The 12,251-nt window shown below is 56.6% G+C and overlaps 1 protein-coding gene across 2 annotated transcripts; it reads right to left on the bottom strand.

Moving 5' to 3' along the window:
- Window positions 1–88: 88 nt before the first annotated feature.
- P3H3 (prolyl 3-hydroxylase 3) lies at window positions 89–11,666 on the bottom strand. 2 transcript variants are annotated; one of them, XM_054444480.2, is made up of 15 exons: window positions 10,946–11,660; window positions 9,866–10,018; window positions 9,320–9,521; window positions 9,104–9,235; window positions 8,522–8,658; window positions 7,960–8,049; window positions 6,233–6,285; window positions 6,068–6,135; window positions 5,828–5,952; window positions 2,769–2,870; window positions 2,312–2,462; window positions 2,036–2,153; window positions 1,852–1,927; window positions 745–885; window positions 89–638 (listed from the first exon to the last, which is right to left on the bottom strand). In XM_054444480.2, the coding sequence occupies exons 1-15, from the start codon at window positions 11,444–11,446 to the stop codon at window positions 474–476; spliced, it is 2,214 nt and encodes a 737-aa protein (XP_054300455.1). In that variant the 5' UTR covers window positions 11,447–11,660; the 3' UTR covers window positions 89–473. The 2 variants fall into 2 exon arrangements, with proteins under 2 accessions (XP_054300455.1, XP_063528448.1); XM_063672378.1 differs by having other exon boundaries at window positions 89–885; window positions 10,946–11,666.
- Between the last annotated feature and the right edge of the window lie 585 nt (window positions 11,667–12,251).

Below are 12,251 nucleotides of genomic sequence, written 5' to 3'. Positions count from 1 at the left end.
AAAGACACCTGTCTCCTCCCAGGCCAGCCAGAGCCACCCCCACCTCCAGCCATCACACAATCTGTGATACACTCGACTGGCCCCTGGCTGAGAGATCTTCACGACCTTTATTGCACAGACTGGGAGAGAGGAGCAGGGTTATACCCCCCAACCCCACCATCCCTTCATTTAAAGCATCAGCCTCCTCCCCTGCCATTTCCGTTCAGGGAGGCACAGTGTTCCCCATGTGTCCAGGGCTGCAGGTCCGGCAGCTGGGCCCAGTCCCAGCTCCCCAGGCCTGGTGAGCTCCAGGCTAGCCTATGCACTGTCCTCTGAGTCCAGGCCCTTGTAGGTCCCCAAGATGGTGGGGGTGCAGGGACAGAGAGCTTGCTGTTCTGCTCCTGATGTCACACAGAGGCTTCCCGTGGGTCCTGGCATCAAGATGGCCTTCCACAAGTCAAGTGGCCACATCCTCAAGGAGCTGGCTCAGCCACTCACAGCTCCTCCCGAACCCGAGGTGCCTTTCCAGTCTTGTCTTGGACCCTCTGGTGCCTGCGGCTAGGGGGCTCTGGGGAAGGGTCTTTGCTGGGCATTTCTTCCTCTTCCTCTTCCTCCGCCTCCTGTGACTCCTGCAGCAGTTCTTTGGCTTCTATCCACTCCTGGGGTTGGGGAGGAGAGTGTGGCCAGTTCCCTGCACCCACCTGCCCTGGGCCAGCTCAGCCCCTGACCCTCACCGACTGTGAGCCTTCCTACCCCACTCCTTACCTGCTCTCTGTGCTCAGGTGCCCACGTGTGCCACAGTGCCAGGGCACAGCGCCGTCCCCGGGTCACGGCCCACACCCCATGGGGATTCTCGACACCGGAGCTGAAGGCCACAAGGCGCCCACAGCGAGGACGCACCCGAGCCTGGGGGGATGAGGGCAGGTTCAGCTCCAGGGATTGGCTTTCTCAGAGAACTTGGCCCTCACTCCCTAGAGCGGGATGGGGACAGGGACACAGAGAGGGTCAGCTCTCTCGCTACCACTTCCTACTCCTTAATTCAGGGACTAGCTTGGGGCAAATGAGAAATCAGCTTCACCTTGCAGAGCAAAAATGCAAGCGGAGTTGGGAACCAAAGGAAAAAGGGGTCTCCACGGATGGTCTCCTGTTGGTTCCTGACCCCCGGTACCCTGATTTTTCCCACTTAGCCCTTTGAACCCAGGGCTTGAAGCAATCTGGGGCTGCGCATGCAGTACCAGACTCTACGTAGAAGGGGATACAGATATTGGAGCCATTTTCACACCCCACAACCAGATGAAAAATCACTGCCCCTCTCCTCCTACCCAATCCTAGCCCCTGGTGTCTGGAAATTTCCCACCTAACATTCATTAATTGCTTATTATTACCAGGCGCTGCCTCATTCTTTTAGGTACGTTACCTAAATTACTTCGTACAATGACCCTTTCAAATCCATACTATTATTATCACCCCAGTCTAGGAAACTAAACCTCAGAAAGGTTAAAAATCCGAGCCCCAGTCGAGGTGGCCCTGGTAGCTGGGCACCAGCCAATGTGCTCATCTCGCTGCAAAGAGGAAGGACTATTTCAAGTTCCCCAAATCCCTAGAATAGGGCCATGGAGTCCTGGAGGCACCTGCAAGCTGTGCTTCATTCACCCTTCTTTAGGAGGTGAGACAAATACTGACGTTAGGGTTGATGGGGCCACTTAGAGACCTTGCTACGGAGGAAGCAGCGGGAGGGCTGGGGAGGCGGGGAAGTGAAAGGGTTAAAAGCCCTGGCCATTTCCCTGCATTTGCCTCTGGAGCCTTCTGCTTTGAATCCTGACCCCACAGCTGGGCCCTCTGTCACACCGTCACACCCCCCACTCCACGCACCGTGACAGTGAGGGCGTTGGGCTCCGTGAAGAACAGGTCCCCACCCTGGAAGTCATCGTTGAGGTAGAGGAGTCCGCTGGGGAGGGAAAAAGGCAAGAGGCAGTGAGACCCCAACCCAGGCCCAGGCCGGCAGTGGGATGACCTTTGTCCGCTCACCTGCCTGACCGCTAGGGGGGCTGCCCACCTGTAGTCACGATAGGTGTAGGCTGGGGGCTCCCGCCAGCACTCTCCCGTGTCAGGGTCCAGGACGCAGTTGTCTGCATGCACTGGGTGACTTAGGTCCATGCGCTGCTCTTGCTCTCCTAGGACACAAAGGGGTCTGGGGGTACGTCTGTGCCCCTGTGCCCATCTGCCACCCTGTGGGCTCATGCCATGCACGTCCACCCCGGGGCTCTTGGGGGCAGTGTCCTGGGGGCAGGGCCTGAGGTTGGAGAAGAGCAGTGGGGGGTCCCTGTCATACCTTCTATGGCGCTGCGGCACACCAGGTGGGTGAAGGACAGATGCAGGGGACGTTCCGGGGAGAAGTAGGCCTGGGTCAAGGTCCGCACCCGCTCGCTTACCTCCAGAAGCAGCTTAGCACCCTGACTGCCCACTGTCCCAGCCCGGGCCAGCTGCAGGCAGTGAAAGGCAGGGCAGAAACGGAGGAAAGCAATGGGAGGGTGGTCTCGGCCCTAGCCCCTGCCCAGCTCTGCTGCTCTCCACCCGTGGGTTTGGAGTCTCTCGGCATCCAGCTCTGTCCGTCAGCCCAAACTGCCCCAGCTCTCAGAACATCCCTTTTCTCCACGCTGGGTCCTATCAGGTAGTCTAGGTCCCAAGAAAGCTCCTTCACAAAAGCCCAGGCCCTGGGGCCCGGCTTCCTGCACAGCCTCTCCTCCAGGTCTGGGCATCAGATGGGCCCGGGTGCCTCCTGTGCTCACCTGCGCAGCCTTAAGCACTGTGAGCCCCTCGAAGCGTTCATGGGGGGTGTGAGGGGAGCGGCGACCATGATAGCCAGACCTGCCTCCAGCCCCAGCTGCATCCTAAATAGGAAGGAGTTTACCGTGGAGTCACTCCCCCAGCCCCTCACTGTCTGCAGGGCTGCAAGACCCTCCCTCCGGCCCTCCCGCTCTCCAGAAGAAGCTAGACGCTCCCACAGTTCTGTTGTGGCTTCTCTTCCTGAGCTGCTGCTCTTTCCCAGAGAGTGCCCACTACCACGGCTGTCCGACTGTCCCTCTCTGGTACAGGCTGGAATCCCACTTACCAAGGGGACTGTGGACAGAACTCGGGAGAGCTTCCTACAGCAGTAAGGGGGCCTCTGAGAGGGTAGGGACAGCTGGGAAAGTGGGGCAGAGCTGGGAACTAGGCAGGAAGGGCTTGATCATTAATCCCCGGTGAGCCAAGAGTACAGGAATCTCTCTGGAAACAGGACCCTAACAGGAAGTTCCACAGTTAGGCCAGGTCCTGGCAGGAAGCTGACTGGTGGTACGGAGACAGCATCAGCGGGCTCTCCCTCTCTGACCTCTTCCCACCTGACATTCTCTCGGAGAAACTGTGGACTCCGTGGCTCCCCCACTCCTTGATACTGAGTCACAATTACCCAGCCACCTCCGCGACCACTCTCACTACCTGGGGGTCTCCTAATATTTGGATGTCTACACTGGAATCATTCGCTTTTCTGACACCCATTTTTTGTCTACTTTTTGAATTTGTTTAAGCACAACTATCTAGTTACCCCTGCATACAAATCTCACTTCTGAGAGACACCTAGTCACCCAAGCCATCTAATCTGGGGGTTTTTTTGTTTTTCGTTTTTTGTTTTTGAGACGGGGTCTTGCTCTATCACCCAGGCTGGAGTGCAGTGGCGCCATCATAGCTCACTGCAATCTCCACCTCCCAGGCTCCAGAGGTCCTCCCACCTCAGCCTCCCAAGTAGGTGGGAACATATAGGCGCATAGGCCCAGCTAATTTTTTGTATTTTTGTAGAGACGGGGTTTTACCACGTTGCTCAGACTGGTCTGGAACTCCTGAGCTCAAGCCTCAACTCCACCCGCCTCAGCCTCCCAAAGTGCTGGGATTACAGGTGTGAGCCACCTCACCGGCCAACAGTGGCACTCGTCAATTACTCCCCTTTTCCGGGTCTTTTCTCCCACTGCATTCTACACACTGCCACTAGAGGGCTCTACCACTCCTACAGGTGACTCCAGAGCCTGCACTTGGAGGTTCTACAGGAATGCAAAAGTCAACCGTCCTAAAATCCTTCGATAGCTGTCTACCATACACAGATACAGCCCAAACTCCTTGGGAGGCCACAGAAGACACTCACCGTCCCTCGGCCTTCATGTGTGGGCTCTCTCCCTCTTCCCCTATACTGTCTCTTGGTAACATACACCCTGATGATTCTATGTTCTTTGTAAATTAATTAATTGATTAATTATTTTTAAAAAATTTATTTTTCGAGATGGAGTTTCGATCTTGTTGCCCAGGCTGGAGTGCAATGGTGTGATCTCGGCTCACTGCAACCTCCGCCTCCTGGGTTCAAGTGATTCTCCTGCCTCAGCCTCCCCAGTAGTTGGGATTACTGGTGCCTGCCACAATGCACACGAATTTTTTTGTATTTTTAGTAGAGACCGGGTTTCACCATGTTGGCCAGGCTGGTCTTGAACTCCTGACCTCAAGTGATCCACCTGCCTTGACCTCCCACAGTGCTGGGATTACAGGCATGAGCCACCACACCCAGCCAGTGATGATTCTGTGTTCTAAGAGCTTTACCATGTGCTAACTCATTTAATCCTCACAACGACACTATGACAAAAACACTATTATTATCTCCATTTTATAGATGAGCAAACTAGGCTCAGAGATGTTAAAATAAATTGCCCAAGATCACACAGGTAATGACTATGGAGCTGGCCCTGCTCTCACCCCTGTGCTTGACTGCAGCTCCCAGAATGCACCTTGCTCTTCTCCCTCTTAGACTGATTCCACCCCCAGTAGTCACCTGGCTAACTCATCCTTAAGACTGAGCTCAAACACCACCTCTCCAGCAAGCCTTCTATAACTGTGCATTTCAGTGCTTCTATTTGACATACTTTTTTTTATTTTTTTGAGATGGAGTTTCGCTCTTGTTGCCCACGCTGGAGTGCAATGGCACGATATCAGCTCACCACAACCTCCGCCTCCCAGGTTCAGGTGCTTCTCCTGCCTCAGCCTCCCGAGTAGCTGGGATTACAGGCATGCACCACCACGCCTGGCTAATTTTTTTGTATTTTTAGTAGAGACGGGGTTTCTCCATGTTGGTCAGGCTGGTCTCGAACTCCCAGCCTCAGGTGATCCACCCGCCTCGGCCTCCCAAATTGCTGGGATTACAGGCATGAGCCACCATACCCGGTCCAAGTACATACTTCTTTTACCAAACTTACCACCTGCTTATATTATGTATTTCCTTGTCTGTTTCCACCTCTACACGTGAGCTCCCAAAGGGCAGAGTCTATAATCATCTTCCTCTCCCTAGAACCTAGCAGTTTCTAGTGTATAGCAGCTACTCAGTGAGTATGTTACTGAATGAGCACTAACCTAAGATAAGGGTTGAAGCTTCATAAAATGGTAGCCTCAGCCTGGTGAGTATGAGTCATTCAACCCAAACTAGAAGGAGGGAAAGAAAGGCCTGCGTGTCTGCTGAGCCATCAACCAAGCCAGTAACTAAACTCTTGGCTGACCAAGCAATCCTTACCTGCACACTCATCCATTTTTATGCCTTCATGGTTTTTGTTTTGTTCTTCCTATCAATTTCTAGCAAAATTCATTTGTAAAGAACATCCACCTATGTCAGCTAAATTAAGACAAGACGGAACTTATCCACAGCTGAGAGGTAGTGGTAAGCACAGTCCCGGTTGGATAATCAGGACAGGCAGAATGAAGGGGGCAGGCCAAGAGCAAGGGAACAGGTGATTGTATCCAAGAGTCTTGAACAAGCTGATGAACTTGCAGGTCTTCCTACCTTAGCCAGCTGCAGCAGCACCCCACACTCGGCTGGGGTGAGCAGCCCATCCAACACCGCCCGCTCCGACCCATTCAGCTGCCTGGAATCCTGCGTCAAGGTCACACCCTCCAGGAGAAGTACATCTGCCAGGGAAAAGACAGAGCAGAGGTGGCTGAGCATCCCCTAAGGGCAGGCAGAGCAGTAGCTGGCAGTCCCTAGACCCTCCAGGCTCCTGCTTTCTCCCTCCCAGGAACTCACCCTTCCAGTAGGTCAAGGGCTTTGGCTTCGCAGGCTCATGGTCCCAAGGCCTCTTCTCTTGATCCTCTCTCAGGGGTGAGAGGTGTGCTCAGTGGGTGCACGGGACAGTCCAGACCCAGCCTCCCAGCTCGGGCCAAGCCCCTCCCACCACAAGGCATCTCCTACCTGAGCTTTTCTCTAAGTGCCTCAGGGATGAGAGCTGCAGGGGTCCAGGGGTCCTGTGACAGTCCAGAAAAGCATCATCACCCACCGAGGTCAGCCCCTGGAATCCCTGACATTAGAGCTGAAATATCTCATTAAGGTCCTCCTGTTTCCAGAGAGGAAGACGGAGGTAGGCAAAGCCCAGGACTCAATGTCAGGAGCCCTGGGCAGTGGATCAAACTGTAACAACAAGTACAACTATAACTCATATAGCACTTACTACCTGCTAGGAGCTATTCTAAGAGTTTTATTCATGGCAATGGAATTTATCCTTTAAAGTTCACAACAGTCTTATGAAACAGACAATATTCAAGTGCTCATTTTGTAATTGAGAGCCCTGAGACACAGAGAAGTAAAGTAACATGCTCAAGATCACACAGCTAGAAGTGACAGAGTTAGTTGTTTTTTTTCGTTGTTGTTGTTGTTGTTTTGAGGCAGAGTCTCACACTGTCGCCCAGGCTGGAGTGCTATGGTGCGATCTCAGCTCACTGCAACCTCCACCTCCCGGGTTCAAGCAATTCTCCTGCCTCAGCCTCCCAAGTAGCTGGGATTACAGGTGCCTGCCACCACGCTCAGCTAATTTTTTGTATTTTTAGTAGAGACAGGGTTTCACTATGTTGGCCAGGCTGGTCTTGAACTCCCGATCTGGTGATCCACCTGCCTCGGCCTCCCAAAGCAGTGTTACGTTTTAAACTAGCTTCAGGCCGGGTGCCGTGGCTCACGCCTGTAATCCCAGCACTTTGGGAGGCCGAAGCAGATGGATCACCTGAGGTCAGGAGTTCAAGACCAGCCTGGCCAACATGGTGAAACCCCGTCTCTACTAAAAATACAAAAATTAGCCAGGCAAGGTGGCGGGCACCTGTAATCCCAGCTACTCAGGAGGCTGAGGCAGGAGAATCGCTTGAACCTGGGAGGTGGAGGTTGCAGTGAGCCGAGATCGCACCATTGCCCTCCAGCCTGGGTGACAGAGTGAGACTCTGTCTCCAAAAATAAAATAAAAATAAAAAAACTAGCTTCAGAGTTCTCACATTTAGCCAGTGGTTCTCAAGCAGGACACTTCTGCCCCCCAGGGGTCATCAGGCAAAGTGTGGAAACATTATTGATTGCCATGACTCAGGGGCTGTCAATGTGCTATTGATCTCTACTGGGTAGACACCAGGGAAGCTGCTGAACACCCTCCAAGGCATAGGACAGGCCCTGCCCTCTGCCCCAACAAAGAATTATCCAAAATGTCAGATCCAAAATATCAGTAGCGCCAGGAAGACTGAGAACGCCTGCTTTATGCCCTAGTCCTAGCCATAGATAACCTCTGCCCCGCAGTTTCCTCTCATAACTACAAGAAGAGAAATAAAAGCAGCAGTAACAGAGCTTTCTATATTTTGCTATCAAATGATGTGGTTTCAACAGCCCTGTGAAACAGATGTGATTATTCCAACTTACAGGTAAGGAAATTGAGGCAGAGGCAAGTTGAACTTCAGAGATGTTTGGGGCAGAGGAGGACTGACACTTAGGCCTGCGTGACTCCAAAGCCGCCCCAACTACAGGCACACTGTCTCTGTCCCTGTAAAACTGGGATGGCAGACTCTTCTCCAAGCCTCATGGTGGAAAAATGGAAAACTCTGTTGCAAACCAGAGTGCCATCCCTCCTGGGAGTGCGGAGGGGTGAGATGGGCAGAAGTGGAGTGACTCACAGGATCCCTGAAGCTGGTCCCCAGGTGCTCCATGGCATAGTAGAGCTGCCTTTTCTCCCCCAGGGATCGGAGGATGAAGCGCTGGATGTCCTGAGGGTGAGATGATGAGCAGTGACGGGGGCTGGAGGAGGGCAGGGAAGCCCCGGCTCTAGGGCACTGCCTGGGTGCTCCATGCTCCTTGAACCTGGCACCATGCCCCCTGGTTCCTCCGTTCAACATTCCCCCTCAGCAGCTTCAGAGCATCTGGACTTAAACTGGAAAGGGTGTAGGGGGTGGGAGTGTGTGTGAGTGTGTGAGTGTGTGTATGTGCATGAGTTCAGGGGCTGGTGGCAGGCAGCAGTGAAGTAAAGGCAAGAGAGATGGGGCTGAGGGCTGGAATCAGATCTCCAGGCTGCCGTGGGGAGCAGGGAGTGGAGACAGAAGTCAGATGCTGGACTTGGAGCCCTTTGGGTGACTAGAGTGCTTGGGTAAGAGGCCAGCGGTGGGTGGGGTCCAGGTTACTTCTCAGGTCTATTTGTTTGATTTGGGGCTACCTCCCGGGTAAGTGTGGAGAGGTGGTTACCTCTCTGGGTCCGAGGCCAGGTCTTGGCTCTCCCAGCTGGGCCTGGTACTGGTTCAGAGCCCTCTTGGCAGCCTCATCCTCCGGGTAGAAGAGCAGGACACTCAGGACATTTTCTATAGCCTGGGACAGACTGCCCACTGGAGAGGGAGTGACAAGGTCAGGGGTCGGGGGATGAAGGTTTAGAGCACATTGATCCTTGGGGCAGAGGCAGTGCTGGAGAAGGTGGTCTCCAGAGGCCAGACAGCCAACTCCAAGAGCCCCCCTCCCACTGGCAGACAAGTTCAGCTGCCGGTTCTTTCAAACACTGGTGCAAACATACCTTAGCTGGAGAGTTCAAAGAAGAGCAAGAGGGGGGAAAATAAAGGAAGGTGAGAAGCAGCAAGGCAGAAGGAAGCCCATCTCCTGAGCTTGTCACAGGCGCCAAAGGAGGGCAAATTAGAGTCCTTGTGAAGCGATGGTTCCCATGCAGCCCTGACAGTGAAACTACAAATCCAGAGACAGATGGGAGGGATAGAGAGATGGAGCTCAGGATAGCAGCAGAGGCAAATCTTCACTCCCCATTTCCACCCTTCCCCAACTGACTCTGAGCATGGGCCTCATGTAGCCGCCTCAGCTGGTTGGGAAGGAAGTCTGGGACAGGGAAGCTGCGACCAGGGCGTGTGGCTGTTTCCCCCACACAACGTTGCCGGCACTGCAGGACCTGAATCCAGTGTCCTGCAGAGGAAACCCATAAGCCATTCAGCTTGTTCATGCCCCTCCCTGGGCACCGACCCACCCCCCCATACACGGGACCCTTACTTGCAATGGCCTCATAGAGGCCCCCCTGGCTCCCAGCCCCATCCTCCTCTTCTTCAGCCCCCTGCTGCTCTTCCGGCCCCTCGCAGTCAGCACGGCAGCTCTCCATCTGGGCCAGGCTCCCCTGCAGAGCCTCTTCTAGCCTGGGCAGTGCCAGTCCTGCCTCCTGGCGCCCCAGTAGCTCCAGGCCTGTGTCATAGGCTGCCTGTTGGGGAAGGGAGCAGTCAGTCACCTGAGATCCAGGGGTTGCCAAACTGGGAGGTAGGGAGGAGAGGGGTGTTGGTCTCATTTGGGGCAAGGACTCCATGTCCCTCTTCACCGTGGAGAAGAATGAGGGTGGGCCTCAAAAATCATACTGTTGGAACATCAGATTTCAGTAATCATCCAGGAAGGAAACGAAGTCCTAGAGAAGGACTCCCCGCCAGGGTCGCTGAGGATCATTACCCCATCTCTGTATGCTCAAGCAGCACAACGCGCAGTTTAGTGAGGCCTGTGTATCCAGCCAGGAAAAGGCTGGGGGCAAGACAGGGGTGGTGCTGGGGGTCTCACCCAGTGTGGGGGCGTCTCCAGGTCCCGGAAGCTCTGGGGCCGAACTCCCGACATTCGTCTGTACTTAGCCATGTCCTCCCGCATCTGCAGGTGCATGGGGTTTGCTACAAAGAAGGTGTGTGCTGCTGCAGCTGCCAGATCCAGCTTCTTCAACTGAGGAGGTGGAGGGAGGAGGGTATCAGAGCCCTGGGACGGGGGGGCAGACCTCTGCCCCCTGGCCAGCCTCCCCACCCTACCCCACACACACACTCTGGGTGCCCAAGAGCCTCATGGAAGACTGGCCAATCAGAACTGCCTACCGCCCAAACTGCAGACCCCCTAGAGGCCAGAACGCTGGGACTCTCAGAAGGCTGGCACTGAAGGAAAGGGGGTCTAAAGACGTCAGAGTTGGGTGGGACATGAGTCTCAGGACTTCAGGATCTCAATTTGGGAGACCAGGTGGAAGTGATGGCTTAAGTGAGGTGGGGAAGTGGGGGAGACCTCAGCGACCAGCAAAACCCGCAGTTCTCTAGGACCCTGAGCTGAGGTGAGTACAACCGGCGCCCCGTTTCCCCAGCCACGTAGGCAACTGCTGCGGTACCGGCGGCTGCGGCGTGCTGTCCCCTCCCCGCCCGCAGAGGTCTGGCCTCGGAGGACCCCAACCTTGCCTCCGTCGGCTCCTTCCTTTCCGAAGCTACCTCCTGCCCCAAGCGAAGGTTCACACTCACCACCACCCCCGACACGACACACACACACCCACGCACACTTCCCGTCCGAGAGCCGGTTTCGCCCCCACCGCCTCCGCTTCATTCCTAGGAAAAGGCGGCCCTGTCCCTCCATCTTCGATCTGCTCCCGTCCCGCCTCACGACCTCCCCGCCCCATTCCCACTCTGCTCGCACTCCCCCTCGGCTGCTCCTCTGCGATCTCAACAGGTCCTCGCGGTCGCGTAGCCAGCTCCTACGCAGAGGCCCGCGGTACGCTCCCCAGCCCCGTCCCCCCGGGGCCCGGGCAACAGCATCCGCCTACTCCTGGGCAACGCAAAGTAGGACAGCGTCGTGGTGAGGGCTGGGACCCTCGGAGCTGCCCGGCCCGCTCCCCACCTGGTAATAGGCCCTCTGCAGGTAGTTGTAGGGCTCCCGACGGCGGAAGGCGTCCCGGAGCGCGCTCCCCACGCGAAGCCGCGCCGCGCCCCCGGGGCCCAGCCTCCGTGCTGCGCACTGGGTCAGGCAGTCTGCGCGGCGGAGCGCTGCACGGAGGAGCTGTCGCTCCCAGGACCCCTGTGTGGGTCCCGGCCCGGAGTCGGGCTCCGGGGCCCCGAGAAGCACGGCGGGGAGCGCGGCGCCCGGATCGGCCGCGCAGCTCGCCCCGCAATCCAGCCGCACCCGGCCCAGCGCCGCCTGGCTCCGCAGCGCCTCCCGCAGCAGCGCCACGGCCGGCGCCCAAGCCCCGGCGGCGTAGGCGCGCAGCCCGTCAGCGTAGAGCAAGTCGGGGGCCTGCGGGGGCGCCCCCGGGGACAGCTGGGTCAGGCCGGGGGGCTCAGGGGACCCCGGGGGAGGCAGCAGCAGCAGCAGTAGCAGCAGCGGCCGGAGGAGCCGGAGCATGATGTCGGAGCCGCTGGCCGCCGAGGGGAAATGCTGGAGCCGAGAGGGAGGGAGAGGAAAGGGGGGAAGGGGGAGGGAGGGGGAGGAAGGAGAGATGGAGAGGCGGAGGGAGAGGGAGAAATAATGAGGGGGGCCGAGAGAGAGAGAGATGGGGCTGAGACCCGATGGTGGGAGAGGCCCATGTGAAAGATGGAGAGAGAAGAGTGCTGAGTGGACAAAGCTGGTCTAGTGTGGAATAAGAGGGAGAAACTGGGAGGAGGAGGGCAAAAGGCGGGAACTGGAGCAGGCCTGGGCATCCATGGAGGATGACTTCAGCCCCAGCGGTGACTTCAGCCCCTGAGGTCTGGAGGTAACTACTGGGGCTGTGTTCCCTCCACACACACGCTTCTGGGTCCAGAAAAAGGAGTGTGGACGCCGACCCCCCCCGCCCCCCCACACTTATCCACCCCCCCGCCCCCCCCACACTCATCCACCCCCCCACACTCATCCACCCCCCCACACACACTCATCCCCCCCACACTCATCCACCCCCACACACACTCATCCACCCCCCACACACACTCATCCACCCCACACACACTCATCCACCCCCCCACACACACTCATCCACCTCCCCCACTCCCCCCCACACTCATCCCCCCTGCACTCCTTTGGAGAAAGAGCTTTAAAATGCAGCAAGGAGGAGGTGTCCAGGCCCAGGACACTGCGTCAACCCCAAACCCTTTCCTGCCCATAAAGTGAGCCCCTGGATGGATTTGGGGTTAGAAGGAGAGTTGGGCACTGGGGCTGGAGCCAAGCTCTAAAA

Source organism: Pongo pygmaeus, chromosome 10, assembly GCF_028885625.2.
Source record: "Pongo pygmaeus isolate AG05252 chromosome 10, NHGRI_mPonPyg2-v2.0_pri, whole genome shotgun sequence".
Classification (NCBI taxonomy): domain Eukaryota; kingdom Metazoa; phylum Chordata; class Mammalia; order Primates; family Hominidae; genus Pongo; species Pongo pygmaeus.
Note: the sequence above shows the minus strand (reverse complement) of the source record. Positions and strands in the feature narration are given on the sequence as shown.

Excerpts from the sequence above, each read along its gene's own strand:
- P3H3 (XM_063672378.1), bottom strand. The coding sequence starts at position 11,446 with ATGCTCCGGCTCCTCCGGCCGCTGCTGCTACTGCTGCTGCTGCTGCCT. Across the intron at positions 9,236-9,319 it reads CCTCTATGAGGCCATTGCAA|GACACTGGATTCAGGTCCTG; the intron begins GTAAGGGTCCCG and ends TTTCCTCTGCAG. Across the intron at positions 2,463-2,768 it reads CAGTGCTTAAGGCTGCGCAG|CTGGCCCGGGCTGGGACAGT; the intron begins GTGAGCACAGGA and ends CACTGCCTGCAG.